At 35.6% G+C, this 14763-nt stretch overlaps 1 protein-coding gene across 22 annotated transcripts in view; it reads left to right on the forward strand.

The window, feature by feature from the left end:
- DCDC1 (doublecortin domain containing 1) overlaps positions 1-14763 on the forward strand; it is a 557706-nt gene that overhangs the window by 296832 nt on the left and 246111 nt on the right. For all 22 annotated transcript variants that reach the window (XM_070071610.1, XM_070071601.1, XM_070071604.1 and 19 more), the window contains 3 exons: positions 3072-3235; positions 6192-6317; positions 8035-8140. In XM_070071610.1, the coding sequence (XP_069927711.1) occupies positions 3072-3235; positions 6192-6317; positions 8035-8140 (396 nt within the window). The remainder of the gene's footprint in view (positions 1-3071; positions 3236-6191; positions 6318-8034; positions 8141-14763) is intronic.

The following is a 14763-nucleotide window of genomic DNA, read 5'->3' on the forward strand; positions in this document are numbered from 1 at the left end:
TTCCAGACAATTGGGATGTTTCTCAGGCAGAACCAACCCTTTAAGGGTCTTTATTTTGGGTCTTTGTCTTGCATAAAAGAACACTGAACACCCTGTTGTTTACAAATTGGGGTTATGCGCCCGAGTGCACATCAGTGTTTTGGGCTCTGTCGCTTTGCTTTTGTTCAGAAGCTTACTCCCTTTTCTTGCCTTCAGTTCAGCACCCTTGGACTTACCTCTCCCTGGGGGTGTCCATTACCTGACCTTTACAGGCAATCACAGAAGTTACACATGAATCGGGAGGCTCCGGTTGGATCATTAGCTGGAGCCTGAAGAGACAGAGGGAAATACAACTTCTGTTGAAAGACCCAGGGACTTGGCTGATTTCTTTTTAAGCCATCACATCCCTGATTATTCAAATCACCGTGCTAGAAAAGCCTTCCTAGAATTTTCCACCTATCTCTTCCTCTTTTCATATACAGACATTTTATTTTTGGCTTCATGCTACTATCAAAGGTGGCATTTATATTATCTTCTACAGGAATATATTATTCTATAGAAACTTTTTGTCTCGATTTATGGCACACACTAAAATTGTGCTTTACTTCTGAAATATGCAAGTAATTCTGGGGAAAAATATTTGAAGTAGGGGCATTGTAAAAGCACTTTGAGAGATCCCTTGTGACACCGAAGCATGACTTTTCCCTTGTGTGGTCACTTGTCTCAATCACTAGCCTAAGGTATTTCACACTCATCAGGTCCCTGGACGAATTCTTATCCTCTAAAGGCCTGGTGATGATAGCTTTAAAGATAAACGGGTGAAGATTATCACAATTTTTGGTTGCCACAACCCAGCCCTAACCAATGGCCTAAAGATGAAAGGCACGGAGGTCCTTACCTCCTGTAGGCTGTGGAATGCTCATCTTTGAACACCTAATGTGCACTCTTGTCACCAGGTTGAGAAAATAGAGGTTGCAATGCAACTCCTGTGAAAGCAGATTTGGTTAAGTGGTCAGGTGCTCACATCCTGTGTCAAGCACGCACCCTATCCTTTGTGCACACATTTCTTTCCTGGATCAAGCCTTAAATCTTTTGTATCTTTCACTTTCACAAAAAGGTGATGCCTGTGAAGCAAAATCCCTATGATTTAAAATGATCAGCATTACATGTTTTCAGAAATAGTAACGAAGCAACAGAAGTAAGTTCAAGGGCTGAGACCATGCAGAAATAAAATGTGGAGCTTTGGAAATACAATCTGTAGATTTTAAAAGTATGTTTGTCTTTCTAGTGGGGGGATCCACAAATATGGATGATTGTATTTTTATACAGTAATATCCTATATTATTATTATTTTAATAGTATTTTAAATACTATTCTAAACCATCATGTATTAGAGCTCTAAAGAAGATATGGATAATCATTCTTAATTCAAAGGATGTGGCCATGTTGAATAGGAAGTATTAAATTAAGAGAAATGAAAAAAGAAAAATGCCATCATCTTTAGCCTTGCTGAGCGTCAAGACTAAAAATCTGGCTACTAATGAGACGATGAAAGCACTTAAGTTGGAAGTACTAATTTTACCTCTAATTAGTTCAAAAACTATTTCTTTAGGTATACTATAAATACAGTTGCTTGACTTAGTCAGAAGTTTATAGACCATCAGTAAAATGCCTGAGATGTATGGAAGTTTCCTTTCTTTCCTTGAATCTTGACATTTAGCATTTTGAAATATCCCTTCAATGGGGATTAATATAAGGATACTTTTTTTTAATAAAAGGGACCTCTGAACAACAGCTAGGCAATAAAAGACAACAGCCATATCCACACCCCTGCAGGGATTACAGAATAACAAGAAATTGTGAGACTCAAGAGCTGACAAGGGAGAAAAGAAAATGAAACTTGTGACCGAAGGTGAAGAACAGAGTGCTGGATCGTAAGGGGTGCAGATTAGGAAAGAGTAGAGGCTGGAACACTGAAACAGAGGTGATGGATGAGAAAGAAAAAAATGTCTTTTAAAATATTATGTATGCCACCATTCAGTTAGATGTACTTTACATTTGAAATATACCTTAAATTAGAAATATCTTGGGGCAGGCATTGTGGCATAGCAGGTAAAATTGCTTGAGATGCCTGCATCCCATATAGGCACCAGTTTGTGTCCCAGCTGCTCCACTTCTGATTCAGCTCCCTGCTAATGGCGTGAGAAGGAAAAGCGGTGGAAGATGGCCCAATGTTGGGCCCCTGCTACCCTTGTGGGAGACCTGGAGGAAGCTCCTGCTTTGACCTACCCTAGTCTGGCTGTTGGAGCCATCTGGTAGTGGACCAACAGAAGACTCTCTCTCTCTCTCTTTGCTTTCTCTGTCACTCTGATTTTCAAATAAATAAATAAATCTTTTTTAAAAATAACTATCTTGATAATTTACAGAATCTCCATGTAGGATAGAAGCAAACACCAACAATGTTATTATTTAAAACATTAAATTAGAGCATTTCATTTTTCACACTTCAGTGATGCCTTATTCGCAACTTGAAAACATCACAAGCTTTTGTGGGGTTTTATAATTAAAATGCATCCAGGAAGAGTACTTCTAAGTGAAGCAACTTGGGCTGAAAGTCATATTTATTTTTGCAATCTTGTAAGTGGTGAACTGTTCTACTGTTAGTTACCGGAGGTTAGTTGGGAAACAGAGAGATTGCCTAATGTAAAACTTGAACCTGGTGGGGAAGCCCCTAACAAAATGTGTAGCTCAGACGAGAAAAGCATAACCCTTATCAAAGAGGAGTGTTACCGTGTGCAGAAGCTAAATGCTCTTTCTGTGAGACTGTCACATCTGCTTTCAGTCCCTGTGCCAAAGGGTCAGAGCTCAATCACAAGCCTGTGGCACCCCCTGCTGGTTAAAAGCCCATGCTCATTTTGTTACTTTACACTGAGCTAAACATTGCTGTCATTTCACACTTCTTTTAACATTCTATGTGAATTTAATTATCATTTGTTTGGACTTCATTTGTTTCAGAGTAGAGACACTTTATTACAGATGTTCGCATTTTAGGTTATCTCTCCTTCTTCATTCTCCCTCCCCACCCCCACCAGTTACTTCTCAAGATTCATCAAAGACTTCAAGGTTCTTCCATCAGCCCACCAGGCCTCCATTTTTCTTCAACTCGGCTTTTTGACGAGCATGGTCAAGAAATTAAGAATCCACTTTTGCTGAAGAATGAGCAAAAAATTTGGGTCTCTTATGGTAAAACATACAGGTAGGAATGAGGTGTTTCTTCTCTGTCTTCAGTCTTTCCAGGGCGAATTTAAAAGGAAAGTTGAGATGCCAAGTAGCATCTTTTATGATTTTTTAAACATTTTGAAATCCAATAAAATTTCAGGGGACATTTTTGCAAGACAGTATTGTTTTGTTTGTGGAATATTCTCTCTCTCTCTCTCTCTGACTTTCTGTCTTAATGCCTTGTCATAGTTCTTGAAGTCTGCCTGTCAGCACAGCAAGAGGGATTTGTTCATGTCTGAGTAGTCACCTTAATGATAGCAGATGGAAACGCCACGGGGGGCCCAAGCCCATCACACTGTCACTGTCGCACACTGCCCTGACCTGCTTCCACTCCTCTATTTTTTTGTCCCTTTTTAAAGGAGAAATGGATGGTAATTGAAAAGGATCTTAAGCAAGATTTATGAAGCTGTAGACAACATGATTCCCCACTATCTCTCTATGTTTTCACAAATAAAGTCTTAACCTTTTAAGCACCAATGACAGGACAGCTAAAGATAAATTGGTAAAGCTTGTAAGCCCTCTCCTATCAAAGTTATATTCCTCAAAAGTGCCTTACATTATCCCATAATAATTACTGGTTATTGCTGAGCATTGTGTAAATTTTTGTAGATTGGTAAATTCCTGCATAAAATTATCTGCGTTTCTGAAGAAAGAAAAGGCTGCAGCCTACAGACACTCATGAGCTGGGCTGTTGTGCTGAATATCTTGGAAATTTATGCATATTTTGACAGGACACATTGAGATGAACTCCGAGACTGCTTTACAGGAAACTTACACACACTTTCCTGCCTATTTTTAATTTTCCTTGCTCATTATTTAGCTGTAGAACAGAATAGGGAAAGTAATTTTGCATACAGAGTATAATTGATCATATGTTAATTATAATGTAAAACACATGAATATACTTAAACCTTAGTAAAAATAAGGGGCTGGTTGGATTTGCTATATATTTAAATAGTCAATATTTCAAATACTGAGACAAATCTGGTTAGAAATCCATTAAGGTGTTAAAAGAAGTTGGTAGAGTAAGTTGTGGTGGCATTTAAAAAATTTTTATTTCATCCATCCCAGTAGAGTAAAATTAAAATATAAATGATGTATTATGCTGTGTAATTTATAGAATTAAACTCAGCCATTAGGAATAGTAATTTTTTCCACAGGCAAATTTCAAAATATAACTTAGTTGCATTATGAATAAGATTGTTTTTACAATGATAAAAACAGCAAAGAATTTTTAGGTGGAAAGAACTCTTGGATATTTAGCAAACCTCTCCAATTATATGGAGGGACTTTAATAAAATGTGTATCATTATTATTTCCTCCTAATATCATTTTTAAAGTGAAAATAATAGCTAATTTTTTATTTTTATAACGATGTGTGCTCTAATACAGTATTTTGTTAAGAAAAACTACTTGTTCGTGCCTAATTGGATCAGGTTTGCAGAATAACTAGTTAAATGCCAGTAATCTGAAATATTCTAAAATCATCTGAAGAATGTAGATGAAGAAATTTGAAATTTATAATTACACAGATTTATTTCTGTTTCATTTTTATTTGAACTGGATAATGTACTTTTTTGTTTTGAATCCAAAATAAACTACTTACAACCATTGCAGCATTTGCTGCTATTGGAACTTTTAATGTTTATGTGTCTAAAAAGTCATTGCCATCTAGGTTAAAATACATTGACAGAATTACAACATGTACCAAGTATTCATTTTCAGGAAGTAATTCAAACATGTCTAATTTTGTTGATATGTGGAGGTCAGGCAAATTGTTTGCAAAGAAGATTTTTGTGAATATTTGCCTCTATTTTGAGTCTTTTTAATTTTTCTCTAAACTTTTTATTTTGAAAAATTTTAAATGTATAGAAAAGTTTAAAATAGACAGCATTGAACATCTAATCCTTTACTTAGATTCAGCAATTTAGAGTTGCCACATTGGTTTTACTGCTCTTATCTCTCCCTTAAAATTTCTCTCCAAGATGGGCCTCATATAACTGAAGAACAAAATATTCTTCTATATAACCACATTGTAATATCTTACACAGCCAACAATATGTCATCTAACACATAACCTATATTAAATACCACAGATGCTTTAATCTAGTGTCTAAGTAATCTAGTATCTAAGTAAGTTCCCTGTATTGCATGAGGTCATTTTCTGTTGTTCTTTTTAATCTAAAATATTCCCTCTACTTTTTTTTTTTTCATGACATTGACTTTTTCCTCCCACTGGTCAGACGCTTTTCTTGCAGAATGTACCACATCTTGGATTTGTCCAAGTGTTTTCTCACGATTAGATTCACTTTAAATATTTTTGATGACAAGACTACACAGGTGATGTAATTGAGTTCTTTAATTCTAGAGTTAAATAGCAACTCTTTGTTGTCAATTTAGAGAAAATTGGCTCATAGTAACCATTCTATTTATTTTGGATGTTTTCAATTTGACTTTAATTCCCAGTTCACAAACAACAGTAGCCTAAAAACACATAACACGAATATAAAATCAGCATAACACTGGATGAGGATACATACAAATATTTGGCTATAACCAAATGTTAAAGACTCATTTGAACTATTATTTCCAAAGATCACTGTGAATGTATTGCATTTCAGTTATTCATGAAAAATGAATATATATGAATGATGATTATTTTTATCAACCAATGCTTTGCTTTTATTGTTGTAATTATTTTTTTAAAATTGCATGTGTTGCAGCTATTGGTTACATTATAAATCAGCAAAATAAACCAAAATGTGCATTTTAAGAATCCGTACAGGATACTAATAATAATGCTATATGATAAGATATTCACTTATTTCTAGACTTTATTAGACACTGATATTGTATGTTTTACTATTTGTGCAAAAATTTCAAAGTATGTATAATTTTGAAAACAGTTTTTAAGTTTTTCCCATTTTTTTCAGATCTCCACTGAACCCTGTGTTAGGTTTGACCTTTGACCGAGTGACTGCATTTGTCAGAGGTGGCGTCACAGTTGCCTATAAGATCTTTTCGGATCATACTACTGTTCTACTACCTGGATATGACAAGTAAATGAGCATGTGTTTGGCTGAAGTAATCTGAATCGCCTCATTTCAGATTTCCCAGATGACGGGGTTGAAACACTAAGAAAATGTTCTTTTAATTGTCTTAGATAAGCAATTATTTATTTTATTGACTTGTTTTCTGGTATAATGAAGTAGTGCTTGTGGTTTCTGAAAAACTTACTAACTTTCCTTAGCTTAAGGAAAATCACGTGGGACACTAAGCAGCACTCAAGTGCTCATCCGTTATCTGTCGCAGTCCCATAGAACTTCCTGTGATGATGGAAACACAGTGTGACTGCTGAATAGTTGAAATGAATAACTGAGGAGCTACACTTTTAATTTTGTTTAAATTAAATTAATTTTGATTTTAGTAGGAACAGGTAGCTAGCCACTCCCTGTTGGACAGTGTAGCACAATACTGAAGCTATGTTTGATTAGGTGATCTGTCTGTGAGGTCCTAACACTTTATCATTGAAAGCATTATAGCTCTCCTTACTGTACAGATGAGAAGGCCGAAGTAGAGCCCATATCCAGAGAACCATTACAACAGTGTAATGAGGTCCACTCAGTCCAGCTAATGACATCCTATGCTAAATATGTATAGAAAGACAAACCCAGGGGGTTTCCTTTGGGATAAACAACAGGTTGAACCCCTAATGACTGCTTGTATTTTCAAAACAAGTTTGGAATCTGTTGCTTCTTCTTCTCTTTATGGAGAGAAATTTCATTATCGCTCCTTTTATAGGCATTTTTCATTTTTAAAAAGATTTATTTTGTATGTAATGATACTTCCACAAGCTGTTAAATCTGCCTGTGCCCTTTCCTTTCAATGTTTAGCCAGGAGTTTATATATATACTTTTAATTCTTGTAGTCCTCCTTAATTTTGCTTCTCAATGTTCAATGGATACTGTTTTATTTAAATTGCTCAAATTAGATATATGTCCCTAAGTATTACAATAGGAAGCTGCCCCTGTTGAATGTAAATAATTTTGTTACATAATTTGCTGACTTTTTGCACTCCATTTGAATTTTCTTTCTATATTCTAAAGTGGATCATTTGAAATTTTAATAATTATATTTTTATTTATATTTCTCAAAGCATTGATAAACATTGCTATTACACACCTCAGGACTGGTTTCTACTGAGTACCATGCCACATGATTTGTCATAATACATCAGTGTTGAGCGAAGTAATTTTGATTTTAGAATAAAGTTTAGCTCACTTAAGATAAGTGATTTGGCTGAACTAAGAACAAAACTCAAAATCTCTAGTTTGTGATTTTTCCATGTACTCACTTGACTGTGATAACTCCTAAAATATCAAACTGGCATACTTAGCACAAATTAAAAGTATAAAAATATCCTTTATTATTTGTAGTCTCATCTATTTACAATATAAGCTTAAAAATGTGGATGATCTCCACTATCAGTGATTCCAAAAGATAAAACACCATTTCTTGAATCCTTTTTTGTTAATTAATTTGTTGCAGAATCTCCTAATATCATAAATTATTGCAAGGTAACATTTTATAGCCTTCTTTTCCCAATTGTAGATAGCAAGGCACTTTACAGATTTCTATTTAAAAAAGATTATGAACTACACACTGTTTTTTCCCCATTAGAAGAGTATAGAGGCATAAATGATTACACTAGTAAAGAGCATTATAACTAAGTATTTTATTCTGACAAAAATAATTTAATGATCCATTTTTTCCTAGTTGGGAAGTTTGTGAAGGCTTTCCAATTAATTTCAACTGTACCAGTCAACAGATACCTGATCACTTTGAAAAGGTGGATTTGGACAACCATTTCCTACAGAACAAGGTAAGATTTTATTTGTTGTACTTAACAAAGTGCATTTTATGTATTGGATAGAGTGCATTTATGCATTTTTAAGGTTTTTTTCAACTATAAATTATTTTTATAAATGTTGATGCAAATATTATTCTTTCTGATAATTAAGCATGCCAAAACTGAAACAGTACATAGCACTGCTACTTGAAAAAAAAATCTCTCTAAATTGTATCATTTAAGTCCTGTTGTTTGATAAGTTTTCTTTCTACCACCATATTAGTAAGATAGTGCTGTTTATAAAGTCATAAAGGTGGCTGTTATCTCTGTACTTTAGGATATGTACTATTTGCTATATAGGTTGATGTATTAAAGGCACATGAATTCTTTGGAAAATTCTGCTTGTGACAATCCAGTCCAGAAGGTCTAGTTATTCTTATGGTACAGAAAATTTTTCTTTCTTCTTCAGCTAAACCATAAAAGACATTTTAAACATGTCTCCAAAGAAGGAATAAGTCTTTTGTTTTTCTTAGCTGGCAAACTCTTTGTAAGGTTGCTGTCATTTCTCCTGCTTATGTTTTAATTTTTGAATACATAAAATCTAAACCAAGGACACCTACTTGATACAGGTACTCAGGTAAAGTAGGACTTCCTGTCAACTGATCTGGGTCCATTATTTCCAACATACAATGCAAAAGAATGGAGAATGGGACTGGCAAGGGGAGAGGGAGAAGGAGGAAGGGTGGGAGTGTGGGTGGGAGGGCAGGTTTGGTAGGAAGAATAACTATACTCCTAAAGTTGTACTTATGAAATTTGTTTTCCTTAAAAAAAAATTTGAAAAAAAAAAAAAAAAGACATCTGGTCCCAAAGTGCTCTTTTCGAATTTCTCCATGCTGCATCTTCAATCTTTCTATTATATCAAACTTTAAACTGAAAATACTTGTTTTTAAGAATCATATGAATTGGGGCTGGCGCCGTGGCTCACTTGGTTGGTCCTCCGCCCGCAGTGCCCGCATCCCATATGGGTGCCGGGTTCTAGTCCCGGTTGCTCCTCTTCCAGTCCAGCTCTCTGCTGTGGCCCAGGAAGGCAGTGGAGGATGTCCCCAGTGCTTGGGTCCCTGCATCCGCATGGGAGATCAGGAAGAAGCACCTGGCTCCTGGCTTCGGATCGGTGTAGTTCCAGCCATTGCGGCCATTTGAGGGGTGAACCAACAGAAGGAAGACCTTTCTCTCTCTCTCTCTCTCTCTCTCTCTCTCTCTCTCTCTCAATGTCTAACTCTATCAAACAAAAAAAGAATAATCCTATGAATCTAAATACTATAATTATAAAAACAGAATCAAGTATTTCTTACCATGTTTTTGAGTAAATGTATAAAATAAAAGGAGAATGGCATAGTAATTAATAAATTTTATATTCCATACTCATGTGACATTAAGATTTATTTGCTCTAGGCCTGATTCTCTTGGCATTCCTTGTTTTTACTGTAGCATTATTTTACTGCTCAAACAACTCATATGCCTGATGTTACCTACAAAAGTTACAAATTCATAGCTTAGTGGAATTGGTCTTCACGATTCTCCTCCAAGTCTATGCCTAGTCTCACTTATCTTTCCTTTATTCTCCTCTTCTCAATTTTCTCTGTACCCTACACTATAGTCAGAGCTAATAAACTATGTACCATAACTTATTTTTCATTTTGGTAAACTTGACATGTGGCTTGTGATGTTCTTTGCCTGAGATATACCCTCAGAAATTACTGTTCCTTGCCTCTTAAGTCTTTACCTCTGCTTTTTCCATAAAGCCTTCTCAGGTCCTATTTTGTGTTCTCAGATCTCTTTTTTGTCCTTTGCAAACTATTCTTGGAGTTTATGTTATGGTAAAGGCATTTGCTTCTGTGCCTTTCTCCTCAGGTAAATTGAGAATACTTAGGGCACGGACATTATGTCTTACTCATCTTTGTATTCCTAAGTGCTAGCACAAAGTCTTGAATGTAGGGTAAGTGCGCAATACATTTTTGATGAATAGTTTTTTTAAAATTTAGCCATAACCTGTATTTCAAGGCTGACTGTTCTCTAATATGTTCTTTGTGTTATAGCCAAGCCAGATTGTTCATTTGTTTTTCACTGAAAGCTCTCCATGCTCTTTCTGTTATTATGCCCATATCTATCACTCTGCCTAGAATTCAACTTCTCTCTCTCTCTCTCTTTCTCCCATCCCCTGATCTTCTCTCTCACCCTTGTGCCATATCCTAGCATGGAGCCTGGAATATAGTTGGTATTCAATAAACGCTATTGAAATCCTGCCCATCATGCTAGTCCTATCTGACTTTTAACTGATAATTGAAGTCTATCTTTACCTTACTCCATCCCCAAATCAGATATCATACTTCTGACCTTGCAAATCCCCCATAGCATCCCTTCTGCACCATTTACAATGACATTGAGCTAGATACTGTTCCTCATACAAAAAAAATTTTTTTTTTGACAGGCAGAGTGGACAGTGAGAGAGAGAGAGACAGAGAGAAAGGTCTTCCTTTTTGCCGTTGGTTCACCCTCCAATGGCCACCGCGGCCGGCGCGCTGCGGCCGGCGCACCGCGCTGATCCGAAGCCAGGAGCCAGGTACTTCTCCTGGTCTCCCATGGGGTGCAGGGCCCAAGCACTTGGGCCATCCTCCACTGCACTCCCGGGCCATAGCAGAAAGCTGGACTGGTCCTCATACAAAATTTTTTGCATAGTTCAAAGCCAACCAGACTACAAGTTTGAGCACATTTGAAGTTACACTGGGGTATATAAGGGAGAATGGTAGATTCCACTGTGGGAATGTTGGAACCAGATGTAATGGGTCTTCATTCAGTATTAGGGATTCTAGTTTTTGCTTTGTAGAAAACAGGGAACCAGTGGAAATACAGGAGCAGAGGCAAGATCTGACCTGATCTTTGTGTTAGGGAAATAACTCAGGAAGGTTTCATCTTACCCTCTCTGCTAGGCTGAAAATTCCTCAAGGGCAAAGGATCTCCTGTTCATCCTTGTCTTTGCTGCCCTGTCTGTATGCCCAGAATTAGCTAAAGTGAATTGAATTCACTAGTTTAATAACTCATTAAACAAACCAGCTCAAACCTGAGAAAGATGTTCATGAAAGAGATATCAGAGGCAAGGAACCCCAAGGTGGGATTTTGCTCTTTGCTTTTGTGTCAGACTAGGACTTTACATGGTTACTTTGTTTTCTACTGCTATTTTATCATTTGAATTGGTTCTAACTATTTAGTGAAAGTGAGCAAACATTCATGTTAAATAAATATTTGTACATTATTGTATTTTTGGAAGAAATTGAATAACTTTTTAGTCTGTTCAAAATAGCATTCTGAGAAAGCAAAAAACTTGATAAATTGTCTAGTAAAGAGAAGCTTTTAAGAAATGTGGCTCTCCCTTTAGCTGTGAAACCTTTAAAGTCCTTTCAGAAAAATCTCTCGCATTATTTACAGAGATATGGTCAGTGCTTTGGGAATAGTAATTTAATAACCTGAAAAGGAGCACTTTTAAAGATAGATTCTGGCAGAGGTGACAGATATCTATAGGGTATTTTGTTGTAGAATCTTGCTGCTCATTGAGGTAAAGAAGACACTAAGAGGATTACAACAGGGGCTGAAGGAAGGGAGGCAAAAACCGATATTCTTGATGCATACGTTTTAAAATTGGCTGGAGATAGAGATATCAGTGCCCAACCCCTGACTGTTCTTTTAAATCTCTTATTGACAAGTAAAACCTTTCCTACAGAGAAAAATTTGGAACATATAATCCCCATTTGTAATGGAGAAGACAGATATAACCCTGGCAATTACAACCTGTTGCTCTTTTATCCATTTCAAAACCAGATCTGGATCCTAGTACAGATTGACAATTTGGCCAATACATCTTTCAGTACCTCCCCATTGTTTCTTAAATTGGCAACATTTTTAGATGGGCTCCATTTATGGGCAATAAAATTAAATGTTTCCATTAAATGGATGCAATTTAAACTTCTTGGTAGTTAATATAAAAGAAAAAAATATTTGAGGACAGTCGTCTGAGGAAAGCCTGGTTATGGGAAAATACAACAGGAAAATGAACTTGAGTGTTTGACAAGTCATATAGTCTGTCAAATGGAATGGAAATTTATTTTGATCCTAGCCTTTTCACAGACATTAGAAATGACTTTCCTCATGGAAATAGCAAGAGAAACACCAAGTTATGATTTTAGAATTACGGCATACTTGTTACAAATTAGCTTGTACATGCAGCTGTTATGGATGCTATCAGAATGCATCTGTAACTGTTGAATTAGTGTATTATCCTGACATTATTCTTTCTGTCACAAAGGAGGCTGGGAAAAGGCAAACAATTCTTTACTTTCTTATTTCTTTGGAAAGCAATTCATTGAGAAAAATAATGTTCTCTATACATTATTTATATGCAGAGGAAAAGACCAAAATTTAGTTAGAATTTTGAACCAATTGCCATTAACATAGGATGTAGGACTTTAAATAAAATCCCAAGACCCTCCCTTGTTTTCAGACCAATAATTGAAAACTATTTGAAGACACACACTTAGACCTTAATTCTTTTGTCTTGTTTGGTTGCATAGTTATGTCTTAGTTTATATTTTCTCACTTGATACTTTTCCATTTCTTGGCCTTAGATGTGGTTGAACTGTTCAGCTATTGAATTAGAGAAAGGAAACAGTTGAGAAGAGAACAGCTAGCTAAGACTTGAGGAAAGAGTTTTTTAAAACATTTCTTATAGTTGTGACTTTAATTTGTATATAAAGTTCTTTCACTTGGTCTTAAGTACATTATCAAAAATGGTAATACTATACAATTTTTACATAATGAATTAACAATTTGCACAGAATGACAGTTTTGATCTATGAGCTTCTCCTGTCAAGAAAAAAATTCATTGTCTTGTCACCTGTTCCGTAGTAGATATGTAAAAAAAGACCATCGCAGTTCTCTTATTACTTTGAATTTACATAATATTGAAGACCACACCACTATTAATAATCAATTGGACAAAAACAGTAAATAAGAAGTTTTAACTGTTCCAGCATGTATATGTGACTTCTATACCAGCAGTTTATTCAGACAAGCAAAACTGTAATGCTACTTAAAGGGAACTGTGTACATAGGTATTTAAAAGGATAACAGAGAATTTTTTTAAAAATTCACAGCAGAACTTGAAGTTTTTCAAATGACATATATGAAAGTATTATTTAAATAATATTCTCAACATAAATGGTTTTATGGAGATGCATTCAGATGTACACACATACATTTATGAGGGTACTTCAGATGTTCATGGAAAATTGGATTAGAAAAGCTTTCTCTGGAACAATTTTTTTAAAACTTTGCATACCAGAGGTCTTCAAAAAGTTCATGAAACATAAATATTATTAAAAAAACTAGGCATTAGTTACAACCCTTTTGCACCAAAATATATTTATCTTTTATTTTTATTTTCCACAAATAGTTTTGAAGTATCTTGTGTATGGCATATTATGTTGCAAACTATCAGAGCAATATTTTGTTCTGAATTCAGTGTTTTGCACTTTTTCTCTCCCTACCCTGATAAACATTTGAGCTAAAGCTGAACTATCAGATTAAATTAAAAAAGACAGAGCCTTTGCCAAAACTAAAATTTTAAAGGAAATATTTGCCTCCAGCACCAGGGACCAGGCCTCGATTTTGCTTGGAGGTTTTAGCAGCATCCCAGCCTTGGGATGGTTTTGCTTCCCTTTTCTGTAACTAGATTTTGAAAAATTGTTATTTTCATCAGGCTCTATTCCACAATGGCCTTTTGCCATGTGCCTCCTGAGAAATTCATGTCTTTTTGTATAAATTACAGAGTGTTGACAATGTATTTCCTGAAATAAGTGCTTTAAATGCATACCAATAAAAAATAAAAGAAAAAATAAAATCACCAGTCTTAGCATATTAGAAAAAAATAAAATCATGAGTCTTAAGCATATTAGAACCTCAGACTTGGCAAGATTTTTTTTTAATAACACGAAATGAAGCTGAGTTAGTGGGTCTGGATATGTCTGCTCTGTGTAGAATCACTTGGGAACTGTCCAGCAAAATATCTCTTGAAGAACAGCATGGTGTTAGTACTGGGTGCCAGCCCAAGGCAGAGACAAAGGACCCCTTTGCTCTTCACCAATAAGCCAACTGTTAAAAGATTAAACCATGTTGTGGAGATAACAAGAATTTAGGCGCTGGCAGCAGGTGCTGTACAAAGAAGCAGTTGGCAGTACGGTTCTTCTGTCTGACTAATTCCAGTCAAAACAATCTTCTGCCCAGTTGCAGAGGGGAGTTCTGCATGTGATGGCAACTTGGAGTTAGGAGGTTGAGTAAGAGAGCTACTTTAAATGCTGAGTCCTGCGGCGGATGGATTAGTAGAATATAGTTTATTATTGTTCAGAAGCTGTGGGGGATGCCCCACCAGAATGCAGGCACAACTGGCTAACTGGGGAGTATACAAAGAGCTAAGTCAAATCTGCTTATGTGGAGAGGTTGCTGTGTTTTTAAGCCTTTTGTTTTCACATATGAGTGATATAACAAATTTTTTTCTTCTAGAGAAATTACTATATTTCATTGTAGAATAATGATCAAATATAGTTGTT

Source organism: Oryctolagus cuniculus, chromosome 1 (genome assembly GCF_964237555.1).
Source record: "Oryctolagus cuniculus chromosome 1, mOryCun1.1, whole genome shotgun sequence".
Classification (NCBI taxonomy): Eukaryota; Metazoa; Chordata; class Mammalia; order Lagomorpha; family Leporidae; genus Oryctolagus; species Oryctolagus cuniculus.